This window comes from Coccidioides posadasii, chromosome 2 (genome assembly GCF_018416015.2).
Source record: "Coccidioides posadasii str. Silveira chromosome 2, complete sequence".
Lineage (NCBI taxonomy): Eukaryota > Fungi > Ascomycota > Eurotiomycetes > Onygenales > Onygenaceae > Coccidioides > Coccidioides posadasii.
The window spans coordinates 1,014,004-1,028,335 of record NC_089408.1 but is presented as its reverse complement, the minus strand read 5'-3'; the positions used below and the strand labels follow the sequence as shown (position 1 = coordinate 1,028,335).

Here is a 14,332-nt window from a genome sequence, read left to right as displayed (position 1 = left end):
AGTTCGATGGTTGCGGCTTGGGGGCGTACCGTGGTTTGGGGATTGTTCTGGAGATCAAAACGCCAGGGCATTTTTTTTTTTTACCCTTGCTATTCTTTCGCTTCTGGGAAGGAAAAAGGACGAAATGGGCCGGAGAGCTTGGTTCAGTTATTTTATATGGTAGACTGCCATCGGGCTTATGAGATTATGACCTTTTTATAAATCCTTTCCCACTTCTTCAATACACACATGTTCTATAGCTACGAGATTTCTTTTCATTTCTTCTTCTCCTTCTTCTTCTTCCTTTTCCTTTTTTGTAAAAAAGAATCTTGAGGGCTCGAGATAGAAAAAGAAGCCTAGCATTAGCTATCAGGCGCTCATATATATACAGGTATATCCAAAGAATAACGCAAGAAACGCCATCCCTCAAATGTCATGATACTCCGAATCCTTTTCATGAAATTTGGTTCTTCGTTTATTTGGTATATTGCTTCTGCAAGGTCTTTGCAATGGTCTGTAGCTGGATGTTGCTGGTACCCTCGTAGATGGCACCGATTTTGCTGTCTCTGAACATTTTCTCCGCGATACCTTCTCTGACGAAGCCCATGCCGCCCATCCACTCGACTGCGGAACTAGAAACACGACCAGCAACTTGGGAAGCGTAGAGCTTGGCCATGGCAGCATCCATGACGAAGTCTTGACCGGCTTCCTTCTTGCGGGCAGCATTGTAGACTAAAGCGCGAGCGGCAGCAATATCGGTATATGCCTGTGCGACCTGATGTTGCATGCCCTGGAATGTACCGATGAGTTGGCCAAACTGCTTGCGGTCATTCCAGATATATCTGTAATACTTAAATTAGTACGACGCCTTGGATTTACAACGTTTCCAGGTGACTAGGTCACCACATAAAATAATGCGGAAGTTTTGCTTTAATAATACGTACCCGGCAGCATTTTCCCAGGCACCAAGAGCCAAGCCCGTCATTTGAGCAGCGATACCAATACGACCTTCATTTAGAAGGCTGATGGCATATTTATAGCCCTGGCCTTCCTCTCCAAGGAGGTTTTCCTTTGGAATCTCGACATCATCAAAATTAAGGACGCAAGTGCTGCTGGCACGAATACCAAGCTTCTTTTCTTTCTTTGCGATGCTAAAGCCCTTAGTGTCCTTCTCCACAAGGAAAGCAGTAATTCCCTTGTAGCCCTTGCTAGGGTCAAGGTTGGCGAAGACGATAAAGCATCCAGCTTCCATGGAATTGGTAATCCACATCTTAGAGCCGTTGATCTTGTACCCAGACTCGGTCTTGACTGCTTTGGTCTGGAGGGCAAAAGCATCGGATCCCGACACAGGTTCAGACAAACAGAACGAACCGACCGTGTTCGTCGCAAGGCGCGGCAGCCACTTCTTCTTGATTTCTGCGCTCGCATACTTCAAGATGGCGGTATTAACGAGGGTGTTGTGCACGTCAACCATGACGGAGACACTCGGATCAACCCGGGCGAGCTCCTCGATTCCCACGATGGCAGATGTGAAATTCATTCCAGCACCTCCATACTCCTCGGGGATCTCGATACCCATCAAACCTTGTTCAAAAAGCTGTTCGACAACTGCTGGATCCATAGTCTCTGCCTCGTCCATATCTCTCACTTTGGGACCAATTTGCTCCTGGGCAAATTTGGAAACCGACTCGGCCATCATGGCCTCCGTCTCTGAAAGGAGGGTAATTGGCGTAGGCGTCAAGCTTGTAAGATCGACATCGCGGCGTTGAGGAGTAGATGAAAAAGCGCGTGAGCTAGGGATTGGTCTATTAGCTCACCAATCCAACAACTCTACGAACATCGAACTCTACCATTGGAATGCCCTGGATGCCACCGCTCTGCGGCTGATGGAGACAAAGGACGAAGAGGCCTTAGCGGACAGAGGCCGCAATGCTCTGGCAACAGACGCCATTATAAAAAGATTTTCAAGCTTGAAGACCCAGAAAAATCAATTTTTTTTTATGCACCGAAGAAACAGAAAGGTGAGAGGCCAAAGTTGGGTTTCCGATGTATGCCCGGGGGTGGACGGGGAGATTCCACGTGATCCAGAACTCGAGCCTCGGTTACTTGCGGATCACCTTCCTATCGGTTCCAGCCATGGAAAAGTGCATTTCAAGGGCGTCTGCGGATGAACGGACATCTGTCCATCTACTTCATGCTCTAACGATTGATATTGCATGTGCCATATGTCCGTACAAGCAGAGTATACACACAAGCGTCCCCTCTACCTTCAGGATTTCTGTGTCCGCGAGCACACGTTGATAGCGCTTCTCTGCAGTTTCCTGCCTTTTCCAGAAAACAGTTTACAGAGTACCGCGGCGCGTTTCCCCTTTAATGCAATCTTCAGAGTCGACATACGGACCGGAGGTTACATTTCATTTCGACTACCTTGACTGTATACATTCTAAAGATCATCACCAAGGAGAGCCTCTCCGGAAGAAGCATTCCCTCTCTCTCCCCTTTCTCCGTTACTGCGAAAAATGCCAGGCGTTTTTGCCCATGTCACATGATTGCATTGCGCTTTCAGCCACACTCTGTGGCGGTGCAAGTTGACACGCGCGGATGACATCATCGCGCTCGTCGACGGCGAAAGTCAGAACGGACGGTGGGCCAATCAGGATTCCGGCTCGGGGCGACGCTGGATGATGCTGCCGGTGTGGCTGTGAACCTTGGCAGGCCTTGGGGAAGGGAACAAGCCGCCAGCCGGTGTCGTCAACCAGGTGGAGGGGTCACGCTTGATACAAGTTTGACAATTTTCAAGGCTCTTCACAAAGAAGTTCAAAATTCTCTCTAGTGGACTATAGCCAATGTCCTACATATAGGACCACTATATTATTCCCCGTCGACCACCAAGTTTCTGGCTCCGCGTCAACATACAAGTGCCGTCGAAGAAAACCCCGCCCTCATCTACAACACAGACTGCGAGAGCATCACTGTGAAAATGGCTAGGCCAGTCAACGATCCTCGTCTTTGCTTCAGTATCGACAATATCCGTGCTTTCCACCTCCAGAATGGAGAACAGTCTGAGCTTACGCCATCTGGGCCACAGACCCTCTCTCTCCTAATGGTGCCCACAAGCGCTCCCTGTCCAGATCCCACGAACGCCCAGTCGACTGTGGAAGACTTCTATCTTCATTTACATCTTCCTCCAGAGCTAGAACTTCCTCTTCCTGCCACTACCCAAATATACCACCAGCCGCCGGATAGCTATCTCATTCCACGTTGGGATTTGGGTCCAGAGGCCGGCGCTTTTACACGGATTCAGTTTCCCCCAGTTGGTACTGGGCCTGGCAAGGTCAGCCAAGAGGACATCGACACATTCGAAACCATTTTAGCGCAGTGCACTGCATTCCTCGAGCGGTCGCCTCCCCCAAATTACCATACACCTTACAACCCCGCTAGCTACGGCCCAGGCGAAGGTTATGTTAACAGTGGGAAGGAGAAGCAGAAGCCAAGCCATGGGCAAATTGTTCTCGTTGACGAGGAAAACGGGAGTGTCGTTGGGGAGCTCTCCCAAGGATTTGATCTGGCGGAATCGGCCGACGTCAAGCCCGGTTCCAAAGGTAAGCCGAAATGCATCGATATCCTACCCAATCTAGGTCAACAGTTTCTGACCAACGTCCTGTAGATCCCGTCCAGATACAGTTGCCGACGCAAGGCGAAGGCAACCAAATTAGCGTTAGCAATGCGCCCCCCGAATACCTTCGACTTGCAAGCCACCCAGCCTACGCAAAGTCGTCCTTGGTCCAGAACGCGGCGGCCGCTTCCAGGTTACTAGTGACAACGTCGATGCATATTTCAAATGCTTTCCAGTCCGGCGCTGAGTCGTTTACGAAGAAAACCAAGCCGAACGCCAAGCCTATGACCTTTACACCGACAACGCATGCACATATTCGAAGAATCAACACCATATCCAGTTCTGCAGCTGCCTTATCCGCCAAGACCGTGGGACAGATTGGCAAGTATGCACAGAATTTTGGCGCGTCTCTCGCGAAGAAGGGAGAAAGGGACTCCGGGACCAGAGGATTTGACAAGGACGGAAGGCCCATTCCCAGCTATAAGCCTGGCATTTTGAACAGGTCGCTTATCGCCTTCAGTACCATTGGAGACGGAATTGAACAGAGCGCTCGCAACCTTCTCGAGTCCGGATCACTCGCGGCTACCACCGTAGTCGGCCACAGGTATGGCTCCGAAGCGGGAGCCGCGACGTCACATCTAACTGGAGGTGTTAAGAACGTCGGGTTGGTGTATATCGATGCTGCCGGGGTATCGCGCCGGGCGATCCTCAAGTCCGTGGCAAAGGGGATGGTTGTCGGTCGCATGCGTGACGGTCAGCAGGTTGTCGTGGGTGGAGGCGACGGCGGCCAGCTTCCCAACGGCTTTGACAAACCGGGACAGACGCCAGGTGGGCCGCCTATGTCTACTGGCTTTCCTGGGTATCCACGGGTACCGTCACCCTCTCCTACACCTCCGCCGGCATATGGAGCTAGGAGCGGAGTATCTCTGGGTGGCACAACCATGCAAGGATCTAAGAGATGATGCCCATTATCATGGTTGTTCTTCAAGATTTTTCTCCTTTCTTTTTTTCTTTTTTTCTTTCTTTCTTTTTATTTCTTCCTTTCAAGCAGTGCTTTTCTTTTGTAATCTTGTTGGTTTCATTTGGTTTTCTCTTTTCTTTCTTTTCCTTTTTCTTTTTTCCTTTTCTTTTCTTTTCTTCTTTTCTTTTATTTCCTTTTTTTTTGGGGGGGTGGTATTTCGGTACATAAAGTATGAGAATACCTACAAATGACAACATACCTTAACGAATGTTTGCAATAGATGTGTCTTGAATATACTCCGTACAATTTTTCACATTGGGTGGTCGTATTGTTCTGTTATTGGATGGTGGTGGTGATCCTGCATAGGCGGTTGAGGGATTGTCCTTCGTAAGGAGGGCCAAGAAACCCGTTTACTCGGTAGCATCGCTTCGTATGAAGTCATGTGTATGCCCATGCATCAACAGATGGATGCCAGATCTCTCACCACATGAACACCCAATGCAAAATTAAGCGGATTCGTATCCATGCCCAGAGACATATAACCGGTCGGGATGGAATGCTTGTGACGCGCCCAACTAGGTAGCCAACTCCTGGATGATAGGATTTGCCACCAGCAAACCTCGGAAGAAATAAACGAGGGTTTAATATATATGAACGGAGCGCTCCGTATAATATATGTATGTATGGAATAAAAATCTTCGCGATGCAATCCTTCCAAGCGCGCGGCGAAGCTGATAAGGTTTCCTCGCTTTTAGGGCTGGTGAGGATGCCAGCGAATGAGAAAAGCGGAATTATTCGATTGGGCGGGTGTCGGGAGGAGTTTAATTACCGATTAGGGGGATAGGCGGGCTTTCTCGAGCGCTGGTTGGTGAAATTAATTGCAGGAACATGAAACACGCTGCCACGCTGGCAGGCGCCGAGGGGGTGTGATTGGCCGGATTGTGGGCTTGTGCCGGTTGAGGTGGCTTGTGAGTCGCCAGCGAGGAGAAGAATGCCGCTCCAGGTAATATCGCGATGGAGTCACGGTGGGGACGGCGAGGAAGAGCAGCGCTGGTGGTGCCGGGCGGTCGCTGGCTGGCTGCTCGTTAGTCCATCAAATCGCTCGATCGATCGAGCAAAGTGTCAAATGGCCTTTGAGCGTCGTGTCTTGGATTGGGATGGAGCCGTGGTAATAATAGGTAACAGGTGGATGTTGTGTAGTTAGTTACGAGCTGTACGGAGTATGGAGGTATGGATTAGACAGATCCCATTGTCACACGGCCCATTCATGGTGAAAGATGGGCGCCCTTGTAACCGGACAATGACCTCCTCCACAGCCTCACCCGAAACAGAGGAGAAACAATGGACCACTGGCTGGTGGTAGGCTAGCAGATCGTTTGCGCACTGCCAAACAGGCCATTATTAATCGCAAGCAGCACAGAGCTCCGCCGGGCGAAACGAAGCCGGTCGCCGTCGCGCTGGGCTGGAAAACACGCCCCCTCCTCCCCCGGGAGTGGCTTCACATGAAGTCTGGTTGCTGGTTGCTGGTTGGGAGTGCCGGGAGCAAAAAAGCAGCAGCGGCATCCACACCCCAAGCCGCCCACGGCAAAACAGCGCCAAGCCGCCAGGTCATTGACCAGCAAGCAGATCCGCTTTAACTGGATACGGAACTCCAGCCAACGCTAACTTAACAGGAGAACAATAATACCACCCAGAAGCTAACACGCCCCGTGCTGGCACGCTCGCTCTCCCTGTCCGCTCCTCCTCCTCCTCCAGGGACGACCTCAACCTGCGACTCTCGTTGAACTCTCCCCGTCGTCTCGTCTTCTTCTCCCTCATCCTCCTCCTCCTCCCCCCCTCTTCCTCTTCCTCCTCCTCCTCGCTCCTCTCCCCGGTCCCCCGATCACGTCGCTTCGTGTTTGTTGTTGTTGTTGTTGCTGCTGTTGTTCCTTGCTACCCTCCTTCGCCCCCTTTTCACCCTAGCCAAACTCCCGTGCTCCCGGCCTGTCAAGCAGGATCGATCCCTTCGCTAGACGAGAACTACGCCGCTCGGTCGGCTATCATCCTCCCCAAGGCCTCGACCGCGACGTTTCTTTCTCTTGTCGCCGATCCTCTCTCCCTGCTCTCGGTTGTCCCTTGCGTCGATCATGCTTGCTTGGCCCATCCAACTCTCCTGTCGTTGTTCGCTTCGATCCTCAGAAGCGGTCGCTCGCGTCGCAGGTTCCGACCGGACCATCGTTCGCGATCTCTAGATAGGAGTACAATTGTATCGACCAGGAAATAAAGCGTACCTTTCTACTTCGTTCAATTGAGCTTTGTACCTTCGCGTTACGACCCGGTTGTCGTCTTCCAACCGTAATTTGCCGGATACCGTCTAATTTGAAGGGGAGATCTCATTGACAAGCTGTCTTTGCCGTCTGCCCTTTGACATCTGATAATAAATACTCGGTGACGGGAACTTTAGGGAGCGCCAAAGCCTTCAAAGGACTGGCCTGGAAAGATTTCGTTTTGAGACTTTTCTGGCTGGCACATGGTTCCATTGCTGAGTGGCTGCTTCACTCTATAACACATCAGACGCTCGGCCCGCTGTAAACCGGAGCTTCCCAGGTTACTTGCCATCTCTGATGTTTTCGTGAAAATCCACCTCCCTCATGGTCCACACGCCGCTGGTACATTCCTCAAAACCCTAGATCTTAGAGGCATATGGCTTGAGCTTGGCCTTTAAGATACTCCGTGAGAACCACTCAAAACGCGATCGCATTCAAACCTTTCCTCCCCTTTTTTCTTTTCCCGCTCCACGCGACCTAAGCAGGCTATCTTTGCCTGAAACTTCCCTTTTGACGCGTCGAAAGGAAGCTCGCGCTTGGAACCAATAGACTAGACCATATTGTTATTTCTGCTCCAACCTTCCCCCTTCCCATCCTCTTCACCGGGAAAGGGCAAAGGTTGCTGCAGCTACTATCCAGCTGTGTGCTACGTCTTACTGCGAGGAAGGCATGTCGTCTGCGATGCAAGCGGCGACCCAGCCAAGCCCCGTCCAAGTCCCCAGCCAGTATGCACCCTCCTCTTCACCTCAGTCACAGTCCCTCCAGCAGAGTCCTGCCTCACAGTCATCACACTGGGTATCTCAACAACAGCACCAGCAGCAATCACATAACAATGCTGTGACCTCAGGTGCAACTGTCAATTCGCAACAACCACGGTCCCATTCACATCATCTGCATGACTTGGTGACGATGACTTCACAGCCTGGACAACACATACCGTCGATGAGCGTTGCTTCCACAGCTCCTCTAACCACAGCTGCTTCAAGCGTGTCGCGTCCCAATCGCCCAGGCCTGTCAGACATCCTTGGAGGGCCACCTATTCCCCCTCCGCGAACCTCATCAAACAATAAAAGTCGCGCCTCATCTACATCGGCTTCGCCTCAGGATAGAACCGGCTCATCAAGAAACAGGAGAAGGGAGGAGAGAAGGGAGCGTGAAGATCGAGAACGCGTCCATTCCTCTGGCCAGCGTGAGAGGCCAAAGGACGACGCTTCAACTTCCAGGTCTCGTCGGAAAGCTCCACCATCGCCCGAAGGTCCTCGCCGGGCAGCAAGCACACGAGAACGACGTGACCATGATATGCCCGCGATGGAAAGCCGGTCGGAGGCCGCGATGGGTCCAAGCTCTTTCCCTACAAGCCTACCGAAGGAAGACGGCACCGTCACGAATCGTATGGTTGTGACAGACCCTGAGGTGGATATTATGCGAGAAAAACAACGCCAGATCGAAGCTCAAGCTGGCGGCACCTCTAATACTAATCTAGACGGTGGTGCTGAGAGCGGCGATACCGGTCGCCCTCCCAAGAGCAGACATGACTACTCTCAAACTGCCCACAAAGAAACCACTTTTGGGGATTACATACTTGGTCAGACTCTCGGCGAGGGAGAATTCGGTAAAGTCAGGCTCGGTTGGAAAAGAGATGGCAGTGTACAGGTCGCCATTAAATTGATCAGGCGGGAAACCTTGGGAAGTAACCCTGGCCGACTTCCAAAAATCCACCGCGAGATTGCCATTCTGCGAGAGCTATCTCATCCCAATATCGTACGATTGCATGAGATGGTGGAAACCGATCGTCACATTGGAATAATCCTAGAGTACGCGTCGGGGGGAGAGCTGTTCGACTACATCCTAAACCAGCGGTACCTTAAAGACCATGCTGCTCGCCGCCTCTTTGCCCAACTGGTGTCCGGCGTTGGGTATCTTCACAAAAAAGGAATCGTACATCGTGACCTTAAACTGGAAAATCTGCTTCTTGATCGAAATCGAAATATCATTATCACTGACTTTGGCTTCGCGAACACGTTCAATCCCGCTGATGAATTGAGCGAGGAGATTGAATACAATTTAACAAACAGGGAGTTTGTCAAACGCATGAGGCTCGACCGGCCAGATGCCAAGGGGATGAGACGAGGAGATCTTATGCAAACAAGCTGTGGTAGTCCTTGCTACGCGGCTCCAGAGCTAGTCGTTAGCGATTCTCTGTACACCGGGCGCAAGGTGGATGTTTGGAGTTGTGGAGTTATCTTGGTATGCCTCTTTCTGGGACACCAGGTTCAAGTACTTTTTTGCTAATTTAACATGGGGGTAGTATGCCATGCTTGCTGGTTATTTGCCTTTCGATGATGATCCTGCCAACCCGGACGGCGACAACATTAATTTACTGTACAAGTACATTGTCACTACTCCCTTAACCTTTCCAGAATACGTTACTCCTCATGCTCGCGACCTGCTACGTCGTATCCTTGTGCCAGATCCCCGAAAGCGAGCCGATCTTTTCGAAGTAGCAAGGCATAGTTGGCTAGCCGAATATGCCAGTGTTGTTTCTCATATCACAAGCAACACCACAAATGTTGCTGACATTGCCAACACGACAGTGACCTCTGGTTTGTTATGTCCCTTTCACATATGAGACACCTAGGCTTTCCATGCTAACAATAGGTATTAGAAGCACATTATGAAACTCCTTTGTTAACCCGCAGCGCATCTGTCAGAGAACCCCCAAAGCCATATCACCAAACACCTACTGTTCCTAGCAGTGCTTCTGGGCACCAACAAAGTAATTTTGAGCAAACAGATGACCAGTCAAGGCAGCAAAGAGATGCAAAACGGAGGACAGTTCAGGTTGAATATGTTGCTCCACAATCTCAAACTGCTCGTGGAGTATCGAGTGGCGAGACCTTTGGACGTGCGCCAGCACCAGTAACCACACAACCAGCAAGTATTGAAGCATCTCGAACAAAGCCTTTGCCAAAGAGCCCACCTGTCACTCAAGGAACTCATGTGTCTGTTGGCTATTCCGTGACAAACCGCAACCAAGGTATGCCTAGACCAAAATCAAGAGATGTTGCTCGGTCTATTTCGGAATTAACTGGTGCCTTTTCTGGGACTCAAGGTGCACCTCCACAATCAGCACGACCTCCAACCAGTGGATCCATGGCTTCTTTGGGTAAAATAGACAGCCGTCTACCTTCCCGTGGCTCTTACAGTCAACCTGTTGCTCCAGCAGTTGCAACTGCCAATGCTCAAGCTCGCCTTGCGCAACCAAAATCCGGTGGTAAACCATACATTTCGGCTCCGATTCCGATACAACCCGGTGAACTTCCCGCTTCCTCCATTGGCCAACCAAGTACGCAACCAGGCCCATTGCATTTACGTCAACAAGATTACTCCAAGGGGCATAAGCGATCAAGTACTGTTAGCAGCATCTCCGAAAAGCTGTTTGGGCGCCCTGGATCTTTCTTCGGTGGCCGCACGTCTCAACCTGGATCTCCTCGCGTCAAACCTGGTAAACGATACCCTCCTACCAGTATGAAGGACTCATTCGGCCTTGAATCGTCTCGTGCTTCGATGGATTCCCGTAGATCGTTGTCCCATGCCTTCCGCAAACAGAGCGATGCCAGCACCGGAGGCAGTAGACAGCGGAGATTCTCACTTATCCCGCCTTCATTCTTGTCCCGAAGCTCCACAAAAGAGCGTATTGAGGCCGCAGGTCCTTCTCAGACGGACTCCACTGAGGCCGACGACGTAGAGCGTCAGCAGACCCAAGATGAGAGAAGGCTATCGACGGCACCTGCAACTGTTCTGGGTAACAATGCAGCGCACAATCATCAACAACGAAATACCAGCCAACCTCACCCAGGATCGTCTCATCAGCAGAATCAGCGCAACTTTGCAGACTATGAACAAAGCCCCGAGGTCGCCGATTATTCTGCCCAGATCGACCGGCAATTTGCGAGCTTACACGGTACACCTGATAACCTGTACCACCCGCAAGACTATGGCAATGGGTACCAAGGACATTATCAAAGCGAACCAAATATCACATCAGGAGGCCATCTTTCGGCACCACAAGGACGAGCGGATCCCAATAAAACATTTTCTGGGCTTTACGAAGATGGATACAATCAAGGATATGAGAATGCGTCTTATCCATCTATTCAGACCGGACGAATGCCAAGGAACAGTGTTCTTCAGAAAAATCATCGCAAATTTGCAGATGCATATGAATATGAAAAGTCCCATCATTCGGGCAGTTCTGGGGCGGCTCGAAAGGTAATGGACTTTTTCCGCCGAAGAGGAAAGGCCAGAGCTGGTGAAGACCGCTGACAAGTTTTGCCATACTTGGGCGCTTGGTTATGCCGAGCCTTACTTGCCACATTCCAGTCAAAGTCCTCAGACTTGTCGATAGTGACGAACTCATGGAGAAGCGAAGCAAAGAAGGAGAGATGAGACGCCGTTTGTCAACTTGTGTCTGGATCACTGTACTACCACCACCAACCCAAGCAATCTTTTAACGTTACCTGTTGGACCATCGTAGGTTTCTGCTACCATGGGAATGCTATTGCTGCCTCTGCTCATTTTTATTTTATCTCATGGGTTTTGCATGATCGTTCCGGTTCCAGATGGCATTCAAGAGAGTTTCTCCATTCACACCCATTGGGATTTCCTTTGGGGTATACCGTTTTCATTACTATTGTCCTTTTTATTATCATGGTCCTTATTATTTTAGCTTTCCTCCCCTGCGATTGTGTAAAGATTCGATATTCAGGCTCATGGAGGTTTTCATTTTGTTCAAGAGCGGAACTTCTCTTAAAAAATTCCCCTTTTTTGTTTTTTCTTTTAGGTTTTGTTCTACACTTGCAGAGTCCTATCTGCAAAAGCCAGGCTCATCATGTTGCATACATACCTTGATTACACTTTTACTTTTTTTTTTTTCTTTCCTTTCTTTCTTTATTTCTTCACCCGTTCTGCCTCTTTTAACCCATTTTGGTTGTTTCCCAAGAGCAGATTCCGCGAAGCCTCCTGAAGGATTTGATACCTCTTCCTTTTTTTTTTTTTTTTTTTTTTTTTTGGAAGTGAGAAATTTCCTCCCCATTTTAAGCGGTCGATCATGTCCCATTCCGAACCCATTCTACTCAACTTTTCCTCTCCCCGTTGGGTATATTTGCATGTATAGAGAGGATTTAAAAGCCCTATTTTCTCTTACTTAGCAGTGATTATATGACTGCCGAATACGGACTCGAAACCGTCCGTGGAGTGAGTGAGCTCTTTTTCTGAGAGAAAGTGAAATTCTCTTGTTGGTACAGACATGCGTATGAGCTAAGGTATGGAGCTGTGCGAAGTGGGTTTGAGGATGAATATATGTATGTATGGGACTTATTGATCGGATAGAATGAAGAGGAAGGGGAATCAAGATGACATTTTCCTCCTCCACCCCCCACAAAATTTTCACTCCTTTTTCAACTTGGCACAGGACAAATGGAGTGTCTTTCCTATCTGGCCGTTCCATGGTCCTTTGCAAGCCGTCAGCCGGATCGGACGAATGGTCTATTATGGAGCCGTTGTAAGGTAGGCAGTTATGTAGGCGGCTTACCAGAGATGATGCTCTTACGTATGGACGCCGGGGCCCGGCGGGACTCGACGTGGATCCTTGAATTCGGCATGAATGTCGTAGGTAAAGTAAGCGTGTGAATTACTCCGTACCATCCTCTGGTTTAAATATAACCTCGCCACTGTCGCGGGAGTGGGCGTCTGGGGCATGATCACCACAGCATATTTGACCACTGTACCTGAGACGGGCCATGCAAGAACGGGGTGTTATATTAATGAAAGCTTTGCAAAAGAGGTCATTTGGTGGTACAATAATTATCATCATCATCATTATTATTATTATTATTATTATTATTAGGTGCTGGTATCATTTTCTTTCTCTTTCATTTCCTCGGATGGTTTTTCTTCCTCGCGGAGGATAGTTAACTATGGGCTCTTTGTTACCTAAGAGAATCGTTCGGACTCGACAAGCCCCTTGGCGACCGGCGAGGTGGCGAGCTGGCCTGGATTTGCGCTCCTTGTTTGGAAGTACTTCATACGTAACGACCAGCACGCGGGCTGAGAGAGTTCGAGAGATGCTTGTAGGCTCGGGTACTGGGCCCTGCATGGCTCTGGGCTGGCGGACGGAGAGTCTTGGTCCGTTCCACACGAAGACGACGAATTTTCGCATCGATTCGATGCAGAACTAACTGGCTGAACCTCCCTGTCCGTCCTGTCCTCTCTCATTGTCTGGATTATCGTGTGTTTGAGTGACGGTGTGTCGCAGGGGACGCGGGTTGCCTCGGGGGCTTGTGATCGAGTTCCCTCACGAACGAACTCCGTACATTAGTCTGGTAACTAGTCAACGAGCGATCGAAGTTTACTTAGTACTAATACTGCCAGCTCTGGCTGATCACGATGCTTAATGAGATCTGCCTCCTCGCTTCGAGTTCGAAGCAAAATACTTCCTTCCCCCGGGTCTAGGGTCCGCCGAAGCTGGCAAACCGGGGGAGTGTTGAAAGTAAGTTCAAAAAAAAAATAAAATTGTCCGCCAAACAGGCTCTCGAACCCCAGCCCATGTGCTCATGCGTCTTGTCTCATTTTTCTTCCGACAGCCTCCCCTAAGTTCACTAAAATGGGTGGTCTGTGTTTTTGTTTTCGCGCGCTAACTCGGCTCAAACCGCTCTATTTTTACGCATTTCGTGGGGTGACGTTCTGGTGGCGGTGGAGACGATGCTCTCTATTCCCCGCGACGATGCGCGAGACGGTGGGAACATGAAACTTCTTCTATTTTCCGACTTGGTCATGTGTGACTTAAAAAAAAAAAAGGTAAAGTGAAATGAGGTGATCTGATGAGGGTTCTGTGAACCCTGTTTCTTTTTCTCACCCTCAGATCAGAAAAGAAGTAAAAAAGAAGATGGGCATTTTGTATTTTCCTTTTACCTTTTTTTCTCCTTCTCTTAAAACTTGTTCTCTCTCTGTCGTGAAGGCAGTATGTACAGGGGGTTTGTCTTCAACAGTTGAAAAAAAAAAGAAAATGAACAATGGAATGTTTCCGCTTGGATAGATGCAAATGATGATCATGATAAATAAGAAAATTTAAAAAAGAAACCAAGGCCAATCAATCAGCGCTAGCAAAGTAACAAAAAAGGTACAAGAAACGGCGAACTCGGCGGCTGCACAGCATGTTGGTCGCACGAGTGCCCAGATGTCTTTTGACGACGAGAGCATATCGTTGGAGTCGACATTTCTTCAACGTTCAATTGCTGAATTTTCTTCTTTTTTTTTTTTTTTTTTTGCCCGACCGCATCGATAGCAGTACTTAGCCGCCGGTAAAGTCATCAACAGGTCGAGAAATCCGTGCGTAGCCGGTGCAACAAGGATTTCTGGTCCCAGGTTGCTTGTTCCATAAGGTTGATTGGTCGTTGAGAACAAAGAGGA

General features: G+C 49.6%; 3 protein-coding genes across 3 annotated transcripts; 2 read left to right on the top strand and 1 right to left on the bottom strand.

The window, feature by feature from the left end:
* Positions 1 to 315: 315 nt before the first annotated feature.
* D8B26_002845 (uncharacterized protein) lies at positions 316 to 1,987 on the bottom strand. The gene is made up of 3 exons (XM_003068838.2): positions 1,830 to 1,987; positions 924 to 1,772; positions 316 to 821 (listed from the first exon to the last, which is right to left on the bottom strand). The coding sequence occupies exons 1-3, from the start codon at positions 1,928 to 1,930 to the stop codon at positions 455 to 457; spliced, it is 1,317 nt and encodes a 438-aa protein (XP_003068884.1). The 5' UTR covers positions 1,931 to 1,987; the 3' UTR covers positions 316 to 454.
* Positions 1,988 to 2,633: 646 nt separating this feature from the next.
* On the top strand, positions 2,634 to 4,858 carry D8B26_002844 (uncharacterized protein). Its single transcript, XM_003068839.2, has 2 exons — positions 2,634 to 3,581; positions 3,647 to 4,858. The coding sequence occupies exons 1-2, from the start codon at positions 2,960 to 2,962 to the stop codon at positions 4,555 to 4,557; spliced, it is 1,533 nt and encodes a 510-aa protein (XP_003068885.1). The 5' UTR covers positions 2,634 to 2,959; the 3' UTR covers positions 4,558 to 4,858.
* Positions 4,859 to 7,543: 2,685 nt separating this feature from the next.
* On the top strand, positions 7,544 to 12,086 carry D8B26_002843 (uncharacterized protein; the record flags this gene model as incomplete). The annotated part of the gene is made up of 4 exons (XM_003068840.2): positions 7,544 to 9,109; positions 9,171 to 9,465; positions 9,528 to 11,174; positions 12,076 to 12,086. The coding sequence occupies 4 exons, from the start codon at positions 7,544 to 7,546 to the stop codon at positions 12,084 to 12,086; spliced, it is 3,519 nt and encodes a 1,172-aa protein (XP_003068886.2).
* Between the last annotated feature and the right edge of the window lie 2,246 nt (positions 12,087 to 14,332).